This window comes from Anas acuta, chromosome Z (genome assembly GCF_963932015.1).
Source record: "Anas acuta chromosome Z, bAnaAcu1.1, whole genome shotgun sequence".
Classification (NCBI taxonomy): Eukaryota; Metazoa; Chordata; class Aves; order Anseriformes; family Anatidae; genus Anas; species Anas acuta.
Genome location: NC_089017.1, coordinates 3,820,123 through 3,841,221, shown reverse-complemented (window position 1 = coordinate 3,841,221; position 21,099 = coordinate 3,820,123). Strand labels below are relative to the sequence as shown.

The 21,099-nt window shown below is 38.5% G+C and overlaps 1 protein-coding gene across 2 annotated transcripts in view; it reads left to right on the top strand.

The window, feature by feature from the left end:
• Positions 1-21,099, top strand: part of KIAA1328 (KIAA1328 ortholog) — a 170,940-nt gene that overhangs the window by 11,865 nt on the left and 137,976 nt on the right. For both annotated transcript variants that reach the window (XM_068666711.1, XM_068666712.1), the window contains one exon: positions 7,174-7,289. In XM_068666711.1, coding sequence (XP_068522812.1) covers positions 7,174-7,289 — 116 coding nt within the window. The remainder of the gene's footprint in view (positions 1-7,173; positions 7,290-21,099) is intronic.

The window sequence follows — 21,099 nt, the reverse complement described above, 5'->3', positions numbered from 1 at the left end:
AATCTCAGATGCTGTGATTTTTCCCTGAGGACAGTTTGATATTTCTGCCTGACATTTCTTCGAAGAAAAATAGAAGGTGCAGCAACATTAATTTTGAAAAGTAAAATTAGTGGAACACTATTATTTTATACTTAGTTCTCTTTTATTTTTAAACCTAATCATATTTTTATTGGATGTAATTAAAAGTCCGTTGCAGAGTAATAGGGAAGTTGAACTTTAATTCCGCTCACCTCGTCACTTTTTTAAAACTCTTCATAATTCTCATCTCGAGTCGTGGTAATGATGGAGGGTTTTTACACGCAGTAGGACATACTCTGTTATATCAGAGAAGACAAAGAACCAGCACAATGCTGAAAGTTTTCCAGGAAGACTGTCTTATAGTAAATAATTGGAATAATAAAGATCTCACTTGACCAGTGCTATAATTTACCATTCCTTGTTTTGCTACTATTTATGAACGAGAATGATGATAGTTGGAACTAATTCCTGCATGCTTATTGCAGGATGGTGGGCAGAAATAGATTAGTCCATAACTGCCTGCATGAGGGCAGGTGTATGGTGGCAAAATTCTGTCTGCATGGAAACCAGTGACAAAATATGATTAACTCCTGAGGCTTGCATTTCAACCAAGCTTTGCTTGAGCAGTTCAGAATATCGGTCTCTTACTTGACTCTTGCAGCTGCTGAAGGGGAACTAATGTACTTTTCTTTCTCTTCATATTTTTTCTTCTCTTTGTCCAACTCTCATTCCCAATGCACTTTTGAACATTGGGAAAGTGTGTGCCTGTGTATCACCTAATATGCTGAAGTGTGGGACTTTGTCTTGGTGTGAGTAAATTGTAATGCTGGCTTTATCTCTTCCTTTGAAAAATCCAGTTACCGTGCTCAACTCCTGCTCTGCTGCTGGGGATTCCAGTGGCTGACATCACATTAGCTGTTAGGGGCTTGAGTGAATTTTGAGACAGGGTCCAGCAGGACTCATCTGTATCCTCTCTAATCCTTCTTTCTAGTCTAAAGAAATCTAAGTTTTTGCTCTGTTGCCACCTATCAATCTAACCATTATTTTTCCTGTGAACATACCCAGTCTGTCTTCCTTCTTTACATGAATAGATAGTGGCAGGACAAGGGGAAATGGCTTTAAACTAAGAGAGGGGAGATTTAGATTAGATGTTAGGAAGGGATTCTTTACTCAGAGGGCAGTGAGGCCCTGTCCCAGGCTGCCCAGAGGAGCTGTGGCTGCCCCATCCCTGGCAGTGCCCAAGGCCAGGCTGGATGGGGCTGGGGGCAGCCTGGGCTGGGGGGAGGTGTCCCTGCCCAAGGCAGGGGGGGGTGGCACTGGGTGGGCTTTAAGGTCCTTTCCAACCCAAACCATTCTGTGGTCTGTTCTATGATTAAGATGTAAAGAGAGGCAAACTGGGTCCAAACTTAAACGGCTGGAACGTTGTAGTTTTTATTTTAATTGTGCCAGCAGATTCTGTTCACGTTGTTTTTGTAGGGGAAATTCTGAGCAGATGAGTCATGCCCATGAATGCCAAAATGCTGTGTGACTAAATGGGAAATTCTTGACTGTGACGAGCCATGATTTTCAAAAACAGCCAGCACGGCACTACCCTGTTTATAGCAAGGTGCTGCTGGCATGGTGGTGAAAGTGGCAGGCACAGTAACAGCAAATTTTAACTCTCCCTACAAGCAGAGGTCTTTTAAGAGGCAAATAAAAAGACTTTTCTCTCAGCTTTTGTTACTGCAGGCTACTCCTAAAGCAGTCATCAGGTTATGTAATGAAATGAGCAGTGACACAGTGAAGACACTCCAAGATTCCTGCCCTTGTACTCAGCGCTGATGTCAGGGCACATTAGCCTCTTCCAAGAGGGAGCAGGGCAAGGCCCCTTGGGACCTAGCCCATTGACTGTTGAGCATTACGGACTTGCTAAATGCCTTACTGAGAATGGTCACAAGGTGTTCTGGAGTGAAATGTTTTAAAAGTGGTAGGCAGATTTTAAGAACTCTCAGCATTTGGCTGCGTGAAGAGGGCCATAACTTTGCAGGGAAAGTATGTGCGCGTGCTTGCAAGCATTCGCCTCGTTCCTAGCTGATGCATAGCTGTCGTGTTGTGACTTTCGGACTCCTCCTTTGACACGTGCATCACAAATAACTCTGCATGCACAGTTAAAAGTGCAGCTAAGACATGCAAATGTATTTTGAATGAATAGACTAAGATGCATAGAATAGTTCATTGAAGATATTTTTGCTCATAGTGTTGAGAATTTGTATCTAACTCCTCTGTTTATCTTACTTGAGGTAAGAATACTTGGGGAATGCTGGCTCCCTGTTGTCTTTGCAAACATATCTTTGAAAGCAATTTAGGTAGAAAGGTATCCTAATGCCCTTATTCACACAGGGGAGGGAGTGATTGCCCTTTTCAAATGAGATACAAAATGAATTTTTTTGCTATCAGATGAGTGTCTTTCTGGCAAAGACCAGTGGTGTGCCTAGAATGACTTGTATCTGGCAGCTAGAAAAATAGCTTTTAGACAGCCCTTTGTACCTCCTGGAGAAAATGCTTCCTCCTTCCTCCGTCACAGGAATCCCGAACTCTTTCTAGGGATCTGTCAGTGTGGGACACTAGTCTTGTCTACTAGCATTGCATTATGTGGACTTCTTGGTCTGATATGAAGAAGAAATTGACCAACTAAAATGGAAATTTTCCAACAAAAGGTGAAAATGGGAATCTAAATCTGTTAAGGATGTCAGCCCTCTTGGGCTGCCTGCTGTCATGGGTTTACTCATATTTATCTTGTATTTAACCAAATTGTTATGTGGCTTTAACTTCCACATCAATATTTTTTCTTTTTTTTTTTTTGTTTTGTATGTGTTACTTTAAGAGACAATATTCTGCTGGAGTTCTCTTAATTAGTCAGGCAGTGAGACTGCAAATGAGATATCCCTAAGCTTGTATGGAAATTACTTCTTGTTGATAGGTAAAGCATGCCTAGAATTATTGCATCACCAATCACACTTACCTATTGTACTTAAAAAGTCATTTGCAGCTATAAATTCATGCTGTGAGATCTAGTTTTGTATTATTTTGCAAGCTGCATATCATAAAACTTATCCATTGTGCAGCAATTTCAATTATGGGATTGTTGGAGTTTTTTGGTTATTTTTTTAATTTATACAGACTGCTTGTTACACTCAAGTAAAATGTATCAAATTTGTGAACAGTGCCCCTAGACAAAAATGCTGCCATTCTGTTTTCCTGCAGTGCTGTTCCTAAATGTCACCGTTGCCCAGTTCTACTGAAGGCGTGTTGTGATCAAGTCTGGCAATAAACTTCTTGTTTCATCTTTTTGGTGCACATCTTGCACTTGGAATACTGAATTGCATTGCCTTAGTCCCATGTGTGCTGGGCTCTGTGCGATGCCCTTACTTTGGTTCTTGCTCTGTTTTTTGCTTGGAATGTAAAACTTGTGGTTTTCAGGAACAGTCACCAAAATACTTTAATCTTGGCTGGCTTGCTAGCGGACTGGTATCAAGCAAGAGTTCCTGAAAGGTAAATGTTCCCAGCAAGTATGTGACTGATCAGTGAGATCTGAGTGAACAGATCCCAGTACAGTCTGTGCTTTTCATTTATTTTGTCTTCTCTGTCTTGCTCAGCCAAAGTTCTCATTGCATTTGGATTTCTCTTGGTAAAAGCTCATTTTCCCTCACACTTCTAAAAAGTACAAAATACTATTTTTCATTTGCTTTATCAGCACTTCTCCCCCTCCCCTTCTACCCACCTCATTGTAGGCTCTTTCCGTCAAGAAGAGTCACTTCTGAGTTTTGTCCCTAGCATGGCATTGATGTTAGCATTATCATGGCTCTTCCTTGCTCATGCCAGTTTTCATTAAACAAATAAAACTTAGTGTTGATGACCCATGCATTGGCTTCAAAAATTCTACCTGGAGAACATCAATCCTGTTTCATCAGTGGAATGAGTCTGTGTCATCAGCAAACTTGTTGCTAAGTTTCTTCCACCAAGACAGGCAGAACTACCAGCAGCAGTGGATTTGGGAGCACACCATGATTGGAACTGGTGAATTAGGAATTAACTTGAGCCCTGCGGCTGATGTCCTAGGGGAGGGGTTTCTGTCAATATATCTGCATCGTGATTTTTTTTTTTTCTACAGAGGCTCCTGTAAAATAAAATTAAGATCTTTATTCAGGTGCATCTGGAATTACATAAGATTCAAAGTGTTCAATTTAAAACAAATCTTGAACAAAGTTTGTATATCCCGTGCCACAAGTTAGTTGAATGTAAATTGTATGCAAGGAAATATTGCAGGCGTTGAACATCAGGGATAGTTCTACTGATTTGTTGTCTTCCCTCTCAGCTGTCAGTCCTCTGTTTGCTGCTGCAGACAATGACAGTCAAGCTGAATACGAGTGTGTTGTCCAATGGAGCAGTTGTGCCCTTGTAGCTGGGGTGCCTTTTTCCTTTTACTGCTGTTTTCTGACCACAAGCAGAAGAAAATCAGGCGAAAATCCTTCTTAGGAGTACTGTGAGCCTTCTTATGTTGCGGCTTGGCAGCAGTGAAGTCCTTCCTAGTTCTGCTAAAAATCATCTGTTCTTTACTGCCAGAAGGCAAGGAAATAGGATATAAAAAAAAATCTTGCTGAGCTATGTATAGGATGTGACATAAATCCAGCATAATCTGATGACATTCTTGTATTCCTTTTCTCCAACTTCCTTTTGCCACCTCCTGTGAGTAACTGTCTTCTATATCTTGCCTGCCCTTTATGGGCTGTCTCCTGCTTTGTGATACATAAACACATATTGCCACGTTTCTTCTAAGATCACTTACTGTTCTCAGTCATTTACTGCATAAGATATGTGGCACAGTATATTCATGTGTCTGGGAGTATGACAGCTTGCTGTGATCTGTGTTAAATACAAACACAGCGCGTTAATGTGATGCAAACTGATACAAGCAGCAAATCACAGAATCCAGATATGGGTAAAACGTGCTAGGTTTAGTCCAGTTCTCCTAGCACTTAGTTCATTCTTTCTATATCTAATTCTTCTGTCCTGTTGTTTCACTTTAATACTTCTAGATGCAAGCATGGCCCAGTATTTGAGTTATCCTGAACCATCTGCTAGTGCAGCATCACTCCTCTAGTTATTAAGCAAATATCCCTCCTTATATAGTACCCTGGAGACAATACTTGTCCCCTCTTCTGATCTCTTTTTCACCAATTTTTGCTTCATTCCTGTCCTTCATCTATTTGCTGCCTTCATTCAGTTTTTCTAATTGAAGGCTTTTATTCTCTGTTCTCTACTACTCTTTAGAGCATTTTAGGCATTGCTGCATTTTTGCTGATTATAGTGCCAAGTAGGTCATATGTGCTCTAGTCATTTTACCTGATTGCTCTAGATTCAGAGAAAACAAACTGGTTGGGTTTAGATGGAAAAGGATGGGTCTGCAGCATGTAATAGATGTACCATACCTGTAACTGCATCGAGGAGCAAGGATGTGTGGCTGATAGCTTTCAGAAGCTTGTTGCCTGCTCATCTGCAGGAGCACATGGGCTTTGGGAGCGGATCCACAGTTCTTACAGCTGTTTGAGGGGAGGGAAGGCAGCCTAGGAATGGCTTGATGAATACTGCTAGAGCATAGGGTTGTAAGATAAGGCCATGGGCATGTGAATAATGGAATATTTTGATGCTAAATCCATGTCTTTTTGTGTAATTTAGAAACTATAACACTAACAGCTTGTTCCTAGCTTTCAAACTGTCCTAACTCATGGAATCTGTTTATATACTATGTATTAGTTTTCAGTCTTGATGTTTGTAGACAAAAGGTGCAAGTTTCAATGTTATCAATTATTTTACAGCTTCATGTTGTCTGTTTGAACTGTTGTGGTCAGTCTTAGTTTGGCTCTAGGTCAGTCTTAGAGCTGGGGATCACTGTCTGTCTGTAGCTCACCCCATAGTGGTAACCTAATTATATTTATGGCTTTTTTGCTGGAATATCAAAACACCTCCGTGTCCTATTAAGGGAAAGGTGATGATGTCAAAGGTGGCTCTGTCCCTGAATGGGGTTCTCTCTGTTAAGGATGTCAGCAAGTCTGATGGCACAGTCCATTGCATGTATATATGTGCATATATATATATATATATATATATATATATATATTTCCTTTTTTTCTTCCTATAGGATTGTTTAACTTAAAGGAAGTTAAAATTTGAAATTTTCTGAAGGTGATACTGCTTTGGTCTCCTGTCACCTGCGTTGTAGCAGCTCTTTCACCATCATAAAAGGCTGCATTTTAAGAGCCTTCAGCAACAGAAATTGCCCAAGTGCAGAGCAATAATATTTATTAGTCTAAACTTATTACTTAGTATCTGTGTAGAGCTTTTATAGAACCATGACTTCTGACCCACATTTTTAACACAGTTACAGGATCATCTGTGCATAATGGTCATCTTGCCTACATGATAGCAGAATAGCTATTTTTACAGTCTCCCCTTGAGATGCAGAATAAATGATCACTGTAAACCTTTCTCGCATTGTTATCTTTTAATCTTGATCCGATTATTTACACTGAGCAGCAAAATACAGGGTGCCGTGGCCTGGACAGAAAGGAAAATTTACTCCTGCGGCTTGATATTTTAAGATCCCCAGAAGAGGCCAAAGTGTTTTGTTTGGAGAAAACTAACAAGAAAAAGATTCATTTCCTGGACTTACATTTGACAAGTAAATGTAAAAGAAGAATTAGCTCATAGTTTTAGAAAGAGAAAAGTTTTTCAATTTTCTTTCTGTCTCAGCAGCTAAAGCTCTCCCACTTGAGTTTTCTGTCTACATGCTCTAGGCTTGTATGGATCCCAGTGTGTCTTCATTACGGCTGCAGAAAATCAGACTGCACAGATCACATTGTAGGTTCAGATCCTTACTTTGTAGTTCTGTGCTGCATGTTAATGTGCATGCACTGTTGTGAGACCAGTGTCTTTGAAAAAATAATTTCTTGCCTTGTCATATGCAACTTCCATTGTACTGTGATAAAATAAACATTATGAGAAACTGAGCTTTTTACAGGTGGAGAGGGTGTTATTCACTTACCTGGAAAGCAAAGGAATTGGAAATCGGGCACTGTGGTTATGGGCATTTATTTTATTTCTTTCAATTCTTTTCAGGGTAAGTGAAGAAAAGGAGGTAACAGAAGAACGGCTGAAAGCTGAACAGGAGTCATTTGAGAAGAAGATCAGACAGCTAGAGGAACAGAATGAACTTATCATCAAGGAAAGGGAAGATATCCTTTAAAAATGTGTGCAAGGGCTCACTGTCTGAAATAAAAAGTGAACTACAGAGAAATAATTGTTCTAATTTATGGCAGAGAATAAATCTGCATGTGCTGCCATTCAAAAGCAATCAGAGAGATGACTTGTCAGCATGTGATGCTGGTTCATTTGAGCTTAAAACTGCCATCCAGCTGTTCCTATGATGTTGTTTTGCTATGAAATAGATATTTGTCAACTAGAAACGACAATAAGGAATTTGTGCATTAAAATATGGTTATAGATTTTTTTTCTCTTAATCCTGTTAGGTTGTTGTAATTGAGGTCTGAAATTTATCTTGCATGGTATTCCAGTGCGAGTCCAGAGAAAGGCAGCTAACATTGAAGGCATTTAAACCGTATAAATATGTACTACAGGGTTTAGCTGGCTTAGCCTTTTTTATTAATATAAGGTTAGCTGATTTTTTTTCTTGCAGACTGTGACTTCCATTTTTGTTAAAACTGCATATGCTTAGTCCCAGTCCTGGAATATCTCATGCAAAATGATCTTGCAGGAAGTACAGCTTTCCTTCAGTGTGATGGGACATGTCTTTACAAAAAGCTCTTGTTCATTTCTCCCCAAATTGTTGATTTTGATGCTTTGTTGTTAAATTCCTCTGAAGGCCAACGGTTGACTACAGTGGGGGAGAGAGGAGATAATGCTGCAACTACAGTAAAAGCAAATAGTATGTAATTCATGAGTACCTGCATTTCAAGTAGGGAGGATACTAATGCTGTTGTCTTGTGTTGTTGAAAACTAGTGTATAGTGCTGTTTTCAGTCCTGAGTCATCCCTTGCTCAAGTTAAAAATGAAGCTAGAAAAGTTAGAGAGAAGGGAGAACCTGTTTTCTGAGAAGGGGCTGTAGTGTGTATATTATACTTGTGAGTAGTGACCAACCACACAGAAGTAGGTTGAGATGGTGGTGAAGTGAGTAGGGGAAGAGCGAATGCTGACACAAAAAAGGACTCTTCAAGTTGTAGGCCAGTCTTGGAATGGAAATCAACGGAGGTAAACAGTCCAAAAACTGAAGCATAAAGTTAGAGGAGTGCTCTGGAAAACTTGAGGAATCACATTTTGCAGTTAAGCACTGGAATGTTTGGAGAGGGGAGCTTTATTCTCATGAATCTTGGATGGCTTATGAAAGGAATTCCTTGATCCATTGGTTCTCACAGCAGGGGATTGCCCTTGATAATTCAGCAGATCCCCTTGCAGTCTAGTGGCAGTAATACTGATAGAAAGAACTTGGTCTGTTGTCTGTACTAAATAATATACACATGAACAAGCTTAAATGGGTATGGAACATTTCCTGGAAAATAATAAATCTCATGTATTCAAGATCTGTTAGATGTAATTGCAAATCTTTCACGTTGATTACACTGAAGTTAGTATTTTTTAGTATGTTATGCCTTACATATTCATTCAGCCCATGAATGTGGGTGGGATATTAGGTTCCTGATACGTATATATATGTATATATCATACGCATGTATGTGTTGATTTACCTACAGAAAGCTTTCACCAATTCATCTGAGGTTTATTTGGTTACTGGGAAGTAGCCATGCTTGCTTTTTTGTTTTATTGCTTTTGTTTGTTTACTAGAAATAGACTGCACAAGCAAGAATACTTTTTCAGAAGTCAGAAAGACGTGGCAGAAGGTTAATATATGCAATTTTACACTTCATAAAACTCTATAAAACCTAGAAATATAAAACAAGATAATTTAAACCAATATAATTTTAACTATAGGAATATTTGCCTATCATACATGAATGATTCAAGATCCTTCGTGTACCCCTAATCAGTTAATTTCTGGTCTCTCAAAGCTTGTTGCAGAGCCAAGGAATGGTAGAAATTACTTGCCAAAGTAGAATATGGATTCTGGCTATTTTCAAGTACATAAACTTGAAATTCTTCTGAAATATACAGAGTTCACTTGCAAATAAGATATCAGGAATATAATAACATAAGGAAAAACTTTCAAGTATAGTAAAATCAATTTCACATACTTTTTTTTTTTCCCAAAGCTAATTTATTCTCTATAAAATTAGTTTATCTACCCCAGTGTTTAAAATTACCCTACAATAATAAATCGGTGCTTCTGATATAACAGCTACAGCTATCCAGTGAAGTGTAACTTCAGCTTGGTAGAGGTTTAATTTGAATAACATGGGAGTGTGTGCTTTTTCAGGGAGTTGTCGTCTTTTCCTTATTAAGACTCTTGCAGCAAGGATATGCTTTGTGTGCTTGAACTCCTAACTTTAGAAGCAGAAATGTCTCATTTTGTTGTGGCTGATTTTTTTTCTTTGAGATTCTCTGTGGACTCATCTATTTGAATTCATTGTTGATGAGCTATGACAAAAGCATGGGGGGTAAGAGAAGAGGTGGTATGCACTGATTTCACTGCAGAACTTTGAGTACTTTCATAGAACTGTAGAACTGCATCTCTCCAAAGCCTAAATCTACATTTGCTTTGGTCAGTACTGTGTGGGTGAGGATCAGCAAATTTCATGCAAAAAATTTCATGCAAACTTCAAGTCAGTTCCATTCTTCTCCTATGGTTGAAACTTTGAAATTTGAGCAGATCTTACTAGGGCATACCATTAATGGAGGACAAAACTGATGAGCATGCTGTGAATTGTAAGTAGGCCAGCCTGTTGTTAGGGTTGCCAAATCCTTGTTATCATAGAATGAAATAAAATGAGGGATTTTAAGTAGTCATCTAGGCTATGTTTTTTCCCTAAAGCAGCAGCATCAGACCTGACACATTATCTTATGATTTGGTCAAAAGGAGCTATTTTGGCTTAGTTTTTCACATGGTGTGTCCATGTCTGAAAGCGTGCGACTTTTTTTTAAAACAAACAAACAAACAAAAAACAACCCTTGACCTAAAGTGTCCTAATGAGCTCCAGAAACAAAAGAGGATCAAACCTTGTTTTGCATATGTGAAACTCCTGCAGGCTTGTATCTAAAAGGTTCTGGTGCACTGTTCTTTGGAGAGGAGATACTAAGTGATGTAAGGTATACGTGCTGTGATTATGAATTCTTCTGTTCTTATTAAAATCTACATTGGGCCAAATTTATAAACTCTGGAAAAATCCAGTAACATGTTCTCTGTTTCTTTCAAAGCACAAATTTTAGGTCACCTGCACAATATAAGCATTCCCATTGCATCTCTGGCTCAGGCTGTTGTGTATTGGGCATGGAACTGGCTTCATCCTGTGTCAGGGGGATCTGGACATGTAGAAGGAGAGGCATGAGTCAAATGAGAATAACTTGTGGAAGGGAGAGAGTAGAGAGGTGAAGGAGTTTGGTGTCAAAATAGTGAAAATGACCATGTTTTCAATGAATAGTAGCAAAAGGGAAAAAAATGGAAGCTGAGTTAGGCAGAGATATGGATCTTGTGTCTGTAAGTGATGCAAGTGATGGAAAAATGAATCTCCTGGTAGAAAAGATGAAGCAGTATGTTACAATGGAAGTGAAGGCTGCGCTTGAGAAAAGAACACTAGAGCCTAGCTGGAAGGAAAGACTTGGAAATTTGTGACTGAAGCCTGTGACTGGTGAGTTTAGAAGTGTTTGGGTTGAGGAATTAGGGTTAAGGAGGAAGCAGCGCTGGGGGCAGGTGACCTAGGATCAGTCAGATGGTTGGGAGGCTGTTGGTGTAAAATGGTATGTATTGGTTCAGTGCATTGTAGCATCACTCAAACTTTGAAACATAATGCTGGAGAACGCTTATGTGAGAAGGACCGCCACGTGCAGTCTAACTCTGGTATTCCCATTTAATATTTGTCTTTTCGATGCTGTATCCTCAGATCATGTTGGGTACATACCAACAATCTAAATTCTAGCATTTTCTTTGGAGTGTTTGACTTGCAACTTAAATGTCCTTTGAAATTTCTGTTGTTTCATTTCCATTTTCAAAATAAGGGAGAAGCAGTTTGTGTCATGTGCTCGTAGGCTATTTGTGTTATTCCTTCTACTTATGCTAGGAGCTGCTAAGAGAAAAGCTTTTGACTTTCCTTTTTTTTTTCTGGCATTTTTTCAAGCACTCATTATTAACTTAGGTCCCAAATATGATTTAATTTAAGAAATGGGGAATTATCTTTTGTAAGATGCCCCAGTACTGTCATGATAGATGTCTTAGGAAAAAAACAATAATAATGAGATTATTAAGAAACAAATACTACTGTTATTTCAAAGCCCAGAGAAATTATGTTATGGTCTTTAGCTTTTCTTGTTATCACCATTAAGGATTTTCTAATCTAAATTTGATGCTCTTGCATAAATGCAGAAGCAAAAACAGCGTTAACATTTCTGCAAATATTTCTTACTTTGGTAAGAGGAAACTTCTTAAAAATAAATAATAAAACATTGGTATAGAATTCTAAACTATGAGAAGGAACATGTATTTCCTTGCCAGAACGATCATTTTGGAGACAAAGAATAGGGAGAAAAAGTGGTGAAGAGATTCTCTTTATTGCAAACTTTTTTTTCTTTATGTAAATTTAAACTCAGCAGCCTTACTAAATGTTTGTTTTGGCTTATATTTAGAATGTACCTGCATTTCTTAAGCTTTTTGGTGGAATTATTTTCTGACTAAGATCTGTTGATTTGAAGACTCAGCCAAGTTCATACAGCAAATCCTATATGATTTAATTGGCTAGTCTAAACATGATCACAGGCTCTTTACATATGTCCTTAATACTATAACTACTTAGCACTACTTAATTACTTGATTTTGCATGCAGTTAACAAGAATATTAATTTAACTAAAACATTTCATTTTCTGATATTGTTGGTGAGATAGAATATTAATTTGCTGGAAGAATAATGGGCTTCTTACAAACATTATGTGGAGTCTTTAATAAAACAGTTTTAGTTTTGCCATAGTACTGCTAATTATGTTGCTCTTGCATATATTTGTAAATTAGTGCTACTTCCATATTTCCTCCTCTTCCTATTTTTCTGTGTTAATCGAGAATTAACGTTATTTTTTGGAAGAAAATTTGACTAACGTCAAAGAGCAAAATGATAGAAAAGCAGGTATGAGGCTATGGAATTTATGTGACTGTTCTGTATTATGCTTTACTTTCTCTGTAATGTTGAATTTGCTTTTTTGAGAATGGGAAGATAAATTTTATTCCGTTTATTCCGTTTCATTTCCTTTTTAAATCTGACCCTCCAGTATTGTCATCACAGGTGGAGAAGCAAAACAATGGGTCTTGCATAAAAGCCTTTGGCAATGTACTTTGTTGCATGTATTGTCCTGGTGTTGTGCTTATGAGGTGTGTGTGTGCCTCCCCAGTGCTGCCGTTTGCAAAAGGACAGTTGGTTTGAACTCCCATTGACAACACACAGTGCCATACAGAAATAGGATATGGAGATTAACAATATGGTTAAGCATGTGGTTCAGGAGTGGGACTCGATGTTCCCTATGGGTTCCTTCCAACTCAGGATACTCTATGATTCTGTGTGTATGTGGAAGTTGGATCCCTGCCTTGTTCATCCCTGCCCTGCAAAAAGTGTTAAAAATGCAAGAAGAAAATTTGTGCGAAGAGACCTTGCCACTTACAGAAAACTTGTGCCTAGTGTTTTCAAAAGTCAGACAGTTTATTTAAAACCCAGTAACAGTTTCAGTGTTTAAAGTTGGCTAAGTCCGAGTCCAATTTTTGGTTTTCTTAAGTTTTCTATAGGATTAATGACAACAAGCTACAAACTGAGCGATTGGAATTACTATCACGCTTTTTCTTCTGTTGCTTATGTTGGCTGTCTCAGCTTATAGTTTAAAATTTCTCCCTTCCTGTTTTTCATATGTGGATGCATCCTGTATATCATTTTGTGTATCATAATTTGTTTGAAGGCATGTGAGGAGAATGAAAAATTAGTGTTTTGCTCTTCTCTTCCATTTTATCCAACTGCTTTACTCTTTGAAGGTGTTTCCCTTACTGTTATTATAGGTCCCTGACTGGTAAATGTTTCTAAGCAACCATTATGGTCCATTGAATAAAAGCTGAACTTATTAAAAAGTCCCTGAATATTTATATGCTATTCTGTAAGAGCAGTATTGGCTAAATAATGTATGTATTTTAGAACTTCTTAAATGTAAAAGAATCAGTCAAGGACTATTGGGTAAATAAGGTATTTTGAATTTTTCATGAACTTTTAAACTAAAACAAGGTGAAACATATTGTAATGTTGAGTGTTCAAATGGATCAATGGCTGGAGATTCATTTAAAACTCAGCTTTCTATGTTTAATCCTACCTAGTGCCTTTGAGCACAAGCTAACCATGTTGTCCATATTATGAAATGATCCTGAATCAACAGGCAGCATCTAAACAATCAGTGTCAGCCTTTTTAGCACATGAGCTGTATTGGCTTGTTGCCCTAAACCTTTACACTCAGTGGTGCAAGATTGGCTGTGAAATGTTGCTGTCAGTACAGAAGTATAGATGTGGGATAGGAGAAGCAGGGTTGCTGGCTTTGTAATTTATACTGGAAAGCTTAGTACAACGTTATTCTGTGTGTGGCTGATTTAAGAGGAGATGCTGTTCCCATCCAGCAGCTCTGGCATTGAATTTTGGAGACCCACTGGGGTGAGTGTAGAGGGCTAGTAGCATTCTCATATCTCATCTGTTCCTTGACACTTTGATAGCACAGGGATCTGTTCCTGACACTAGACTCTTAATGTCTCTGAGCTGCAGTCTTGCTGGCTGAAGATCTGGGGTGGTGCTCTGTGAGGTTATTGATAGTGGCTAGGAGGTATATGCTTGACAGATAACCAGTCTTCCAGCTCAGAAGGATGAATGGTATCTTGATCACAGGCTTGATATTATTTATACTATCTGGTTTGGATCTCAAAAACTGGATATGATGATGAGTTTCACCTGGCTGAACTTAACAGGAGGGACCTGTCATTAGAAATGTAGCTTCAGCCACAGCAATCTCATATATTAACAGGAGTTACCATAAGGAAAAAGCCTGAAATAGGTCAGGTAACAGTTATTTCTCTGTAGAAATCAGTGTCTTAAGTGGAAAGCAGATTTTTTTAGGCACTCAAACAAATTAGGTTACTTACCTGACTAAATTTTGACCCTACTCTTGTGGCTACTGCTGAAACATTGGGCTTTAGGTATGTGAGCTTTCAAAGCAATGCTTTTTTGAGTTAAATTTTCCCGTATGATATTCGGACTCATTCGGAAACAAAGACTGAGATCTCTTAAAAGGAGGCACAAATGGGAAAATGAGATCATTAATTGTTGAAGCTGGTACTGTAACAAATTGACTAGAAATGTGGATTCAGAGAAATTGATGTACTTTATCCTTCTAAACTAAATGAATTCTCCATCTGCTTCAGCTTCTCAACTATAATGAGGACGTTGGGCTGACTCTGCTATTGGTTTCCCTGTCTCCCTGAACTATTTTGGAAAGTTTAAACATTTCTTGCATGATTAAATACACTTTCAATAAATCAATCTCATAATAATTGTTGTTCAGGAGAGTTCATTATTCAGTTTAGTCTTTTAAATTACTGTTCTTCTTTAAAGGATTCTTCTGACGTAATGGCTTCTGCTAAATCCATTTGCCATACTCTGGCTTGTAATTACTTTAGATTTGAAGAATAAAATGAATGGCTTTATTATTAATCAGTAGCAAATTTGTCTTACTGTTTTTAACCTCAGAGTGGCCTTTGCTCATGAAATAGTTTTAATGGTCTAGATAGCAAAACACTTCATACCTCTCTTTCAACAGAGATTTAGTGAAAGCAATCAGATAGTTTTGTGGGTTTTCTTATTTGTCATAGAGACTGTCATCGTGTGTAGGTTTGCTGCTGTATGCTGTCAACTGCTGGACCTATGAAAGTCTAGTTTTGCTACCTGTTTAAGTACGTAGCACTTAAACGTAGCATTAATTTAATGTTGACTGCTGCATTGGTCATTGGCCTATATGAACTTTGTCACTGTTCAATGTATGATGAAAGCTTACACGATTTCTTTCCTTCTCTGTATTATTTATGTATGCTTTTGTAGTTGGAGAGTTGTGAGTCTGTGCTGTGAGTTTTGGTAACAAAATGCAATCTTGCACTGATGTTGTCTAACCTCTGTGTATGGACAGAGATGTCCTAGGTGAATCTCCTCCATTTGGCCCCTTCAGCTTGACATCAGTTCTCTGTGCGTAGTCTCTTGTGAATTTTTTCAAATCATCCTTAACTTCAAGCTGCCAGTCGATGCAAACTAATATAAAAGTATTTTCAACCTCGCTAAACTTCTTAGTATCTAGTAGATGTTACAATAATATCTCATTTTCAGAGACTGCTTGGATAAGGAAAGTGGGCCAGTTGCAGAGTTACAGATATTCAATAAACCTCAGCTTTTAATTTCTGGAGGGATTCATTCCTTTAGCAGCATTGTGTTGGTTTTGTTTCCAGTATCAAATGTAATGTTTAACCAAGGCTAAGAATTTTTCAAATAATGCCAAGGAATTGTAGCAAACATCCAAAGAGGAATGAATAGTGTCCTTGAAATGTTAATTCCGTGGCTCTCTAGGAGGTCATTAAAAGTGTAAGTGAAAAACTCAATAGAATTTATCAAGATACAAGAGCTTCATACAACACTTCCGTCTGTACCCTTTATTCATAATTCTATTTGCATTTCGCCTACATGTTCTAGTTTCAGGAATCGTACTTGTTAATTTCATACCTACGTTTTCATGTTCACATACTAGTGTGTGTATGTTTATTTAAAAATGTTCTTTTAATTGTGCAAACGGAAAGTTTTTACTGATGGCGGTATGGCCACTTTCACTGCATGCATGTCAACAGTTTTACATAAAGGTTAGCCCTTTCTTGGGACAAAAAATACCCTAGGGTTATAGCACAGGGAGTACAGTTGTAGTAATAAAGATTATGTTGCTGATAAGTTCCCCTCAAGGCCCCATGATGGTAATACCCCTATATTTTGTCTTTAAAGAAAACTGCTGAGAGGCAATAATTTTTTTTGTATGTGTCCCATTTTCATTAATGCATGGTAATTGATGGAGTTGCAGTGACTTGTAACAGTAATGAGTTCTAAACATAAGAATGCACTCCTTTCTAATAAGTGAGCACTGCTGGGGTTTAAAAGCGTACTAAATCAGTTGCTTTAGTATGAATTTATTAGTTTTTTTCAGCATTAGCTTTAATAGTAGTTATTTACATAAGCGTACATCCCATTAACCGCCATCAGGGCTGGAAAACATGCTGAACTGTTCATATTTTCATATAATTATTGAACATAATGGTTTCATTTGCATTTCTAAACAGTGATGTTTCTGTCAGGCTTGGAAATAGTGTCTTTACGCAGTCCCTATTTCACATCCACTTATTTGACATCGTTAAATTTTATGCTAATGTGCTTCCCTAGAATATCATCAGTAGGACAGATGCTTGTGCTTTAATATACAAATCAGAGATGCTTTTCCCTCCCCCCTCCCCTGAACTGCAAAAGAAATAAAAAAGCATATCTGCACTTTTAGATATAGTTTGTTTCATTCTAAATAATCTGTACAAAATGAAACTTTGCTTTCACCCCTGCTAGTCGCTTCTGAATGTCGTAACAGATACCTTGTTTGTGCAGGGTGGGGAGCCGTCTTCTCCACGAAGGAGGAAGAGTCTTCTAAAATTCAAGGTAGCGACTGCATGAAACTAAAATACTGTAACCTTGAGACTGCCTGATGTGTAAGGCATGGAGCCTTACCCAGCAAGCTGCTGCTCTAGTCAGTGGTCCATGGATGGCTCTGCCAGCAGCAGGCATCGCTGTGCAGAAGGCTCAGGAAGGGAGAAGTTTCAGCGCAGTGCCCGCTCTGCTTTTTAGGAAGGATGTTTCAGCGAGTCTAGTGACTCAGTGCTTGTCTGCAGAAATGCACGTGGGATTGTATGTCGTCGGGCTTAGTTTTACATTTAAAATAGCTTTTTGTTTGTTTTTGTAGTTTTCTGGACAGGTGGAGGTATGTGAGCCCACTGCCTAGTTAAATAGGGACGATGGTTGTTGTATGATGTGTTGCTTTGACTCATTATATGTACGCGGATCATAAGAGCTTTGATACATGATGTGAAGTTAGCAGTGGAAGCAGAACATCAGAAACCTAAGAGAGTGTGGGTAATTGCAGTTCTGCATGAGGAAATGACTGAGTAAAAAGCCAAAACACTATGAACAACAAAAGTGAACCGCTTTTCTTCCATTTAAAAATGAAATGAATAGTTCACATCTTGTTCTGTATGAACTTTATCTTGGAACCACTTGCTTGTGGAGCTGATGAGTGCAGCCTACAGTATACAGCTGCGGTCACAGGAAGAAGTAAATATTGAGATGTGAGGAATGTTGCGTAAGAACCTATCGTGACCTCAGTAAACAAGTGTGTCCCTGCATATATCAAACTCAGTGCTATGCTTTTAGTGACTTACCCTACGTGATGTTGGGTGATGCTCCTTTCTTTCTGCTTTCTTCTCTTCTGCTTATATACTTAAAGATTTGGGGAACTGCTTGCCGGCTTTTCTGTGACATGAAAGGTTAAATGTACACGTGTACACATGTTGCTTATTTATGGCACGGATACTCTCAGCCTTGAACAATACAAATGTGGTATGTCTCTGAAAATCTTTTTAGTCTAAAAGTTGGGGTCAAGCAAAAGACTGAGAGAAAGGTGTCTCTCAGATTTGTCACCTTCCTTGTGTATTACTTTTTTTTTTTTGAAATTTCTTCTCTTCATGGGGATGTCGTAGGAGAAAGTTGAAGGAGGCACCCACATGCAGGAGGGTACTAGGACTGAAATGAAAAGGCATATTTTATGCATAAAGGACCACGTGAGCAAACTGGAGATATACTCTGATGGGTTCTGGGCTTATGGTGTCTTTAATTATAGATGATTAACAATTTGCTAGTTGCTTTGCAGACAAGGATAGAGACAAAAATGCCTACTGGGAAATGCTTGCAGTCTAAGACCTCATTCTGGGGTGTGCGTATGTGAATCTCAACAGACATTTCAAGTCAGGAGAAGTAGCAATATCAAAACAACAATGTTTATGTGTATATTTCTATTATGGTTTTGAGCTTGCAACAGTGCACACAACCAGTTTGTAGCAAACAATTTGGAGCAAGGTGCTTTTTGGTAAACCTTTGACTCAGGATCAAAATAGTATCCATCAAAGCAGGGTAGCAATTGGTGAGAGATACTAATTTCCTCTTGTAGAGTACTGGGAAATTTTAAGAGTGCTTCTGTCATGCAGAGCAGGCTGTTATACTGCACAGATTCTGAACTGACCTCTTGTCAACTTCTCATTTGAATGCTGAAAAAAAGGCTCTAGGTAATTGGCAAGTATCCTTATTTTAATATGCGGCCATAAAAAGGTAAAGTATGATGATTTTTAACATCAGAAGATTAACATTTTACCTTTAAATAAAATATGATTAACTGGTACAGAATTAAAAGTAATAGAACTGAAATATTCAAACTATGACTCTGTGGTGTCAGATTATGCATCAAGTGTGACAGTTTAAGTACTGAAGTGATTTAGAAACGAGCCAGCTGAAGGATGTATATCCCAAGTATCAAGACTAAAATGAAATAAAACAATTGTGGCTATCAAAACTTTCTCAAACCCTCCTGGCTGGAGGAACCAGGAAATCAGACAGCGGTGGTGTTCTGTGACTGCATCTTGCCTGGTGCCAAAGCAGGTGCAGTGGGGACACAGTCGGCATCCCACACTAGGCTTTGAAGCCTGCCAGGTGATGGTTATGTTTAAATTTAATTGCCAGGCCAAGGCTATTGCTTCTGTACTCATCTACCTCGATCAAGGTTCAAATAGGATTGATCTAGTAGTTCATCTTTTCTTTCAGCGTTTTGCAGTCCGCCAGGCTTTGTATTATCCCTATACTGTTTTGTTTCTGGTAGATTGGCATATGTTTTGATAACATACTTACCATCTGAACTGCTTAGTGCTACTCTTTGGAAATCTGAAAATGCCATTGGGAAGGTTTGTCATTTGAATTCTGCCTATTTTGAGTCCTTGTTAGTAAGATGATTTTATTTTTTTCCCAGCTTAGTAGTTTTGTAGACTCAGCTTGGAACTTGACAATGAAGTGGCACCTTGCTGTTGTCAGAAGTCCTCTAAATGAAATTTTTGAGTGCAATTTGTGCATATGGTTGTCTTCATGTAGATGTTTTCAACGGATTTGTTCACTTTAAGCTACGACACCTTTCAATTGTTAATGAAGCATCGAGAGTGGAATATGGCTCACGTTCTGTATCTGCAAAAGTAAAAGAAATGTTAAAAAGAAAACAGTTCCATGGACACAGTAGCTGGCAGGTTTAAGTGAACAGGTTACTGAAATAAGAGGGTATTGCTTTTACGTAGTTACTTCTGAAGGCAGTACCTTAGTATTTAAGAAAAAGTGTTTGCAAAGCACTTAACAGGTTTCATGGTACCTGAACTTTTCCAGTTACACTGCTCAGATGCTCTTGTGGATTTCTTTGTATTTCACTGTCTTCAGAGGGAACTTTTTTGTTGCTATAAATATTGTTGGCCAACACTGATGAAAGATCCTTAGATGCTTTTAAAAATGTTACTTATCTCTTAGCAGTGCAGAATAAGACTCAAGGTCAAGCTGTCGCTCCAGGTAACTGGACAAGTCCTGTGAGGTCTTACTGCTCTGTTTCAATGCAAATAAGTATATTTAACTTGCCAATGCTCTTTGCTTTAATCTGCCTATAAATCTGCTGAATAAATTTGTCCTATAAATAGAAGGAAATTAAAAATAAGAAATACGGGAGTAAGAAAAACTTCTGGGATAGAATTTGATTGTGGAAAGGATTGCATGGTGTTACCTTTGGTGAGGAGCTAGATCTGGTAACCCTGGAAAGCTACTCTTGGTTTCCCCAGAAACCTGTCTTGGTACATTGCTCTAGTGTGATGTCTGGGGATCTGTGTGCAGCCCATGAATCCTGATTTGAATGAGCTGTTTATATTGAACCTGTCTCATGTTGGCAAAGTTGCGTTATTACATTGCTTTCTCTGGAAGCTGCTGTGGGACAGTCCAAAGTATTTAACAACAATTCAATTACAATGTTCTGAGTGGACAACGAACATGCCTGAGATACTTCTGCCTCATCTGCAGGGGACAGGACTATCGGGAACCTTCTGGCGCTCCCAGCCAACCCTCATAACATATTTCTCTTCATAAAGCTGTGAAAATCTGCTTTGGTTCACTTGTTACTTTTCTGCAGCATGTCATTTTTGTAGGATCAGTGTTTTAAAAGACCCTCTAATTTTATTTTGATTTTGACACCTTTTAATTTCCAACCTAGTCACAATCACAGCTAGCTTAAACATGCTTGTTCTTGTGCTAGTGTTTTTAGGGTTTTTAGTCAGGAGAAGTGTGGGGGGGACAGGAAGTTTCAAGAGATCTGTTATGAAGCCAAATAGTAGCTTTTTTTATTGCTCCTTTTAGGAAAGTCTGCAGGACGAGTTCAGCAAAAGACCTAGAGTGTTTGTGGGGAGCTGCATGAATAAGGCTGAGCAGTGTCTCTCCCCTTTGCAGTGCAGCTGTGCTGTTATATTACATGCAGAGAGCCAGAGGAGGCCTTGTGGAGTTTCTACTCCACGCACTCTGTCAATGTCTGGTCTTTGGACCTATATCTTTGGGACTTTCTGATATCCCTGTTACACAGTAAAGATAAACCACAGCCCTCTATTGCTTCTATAGTGTAAGAGGTGCTGAACTCGCTGGAGTGATGCACTGGTGTCTGTTCTGCTC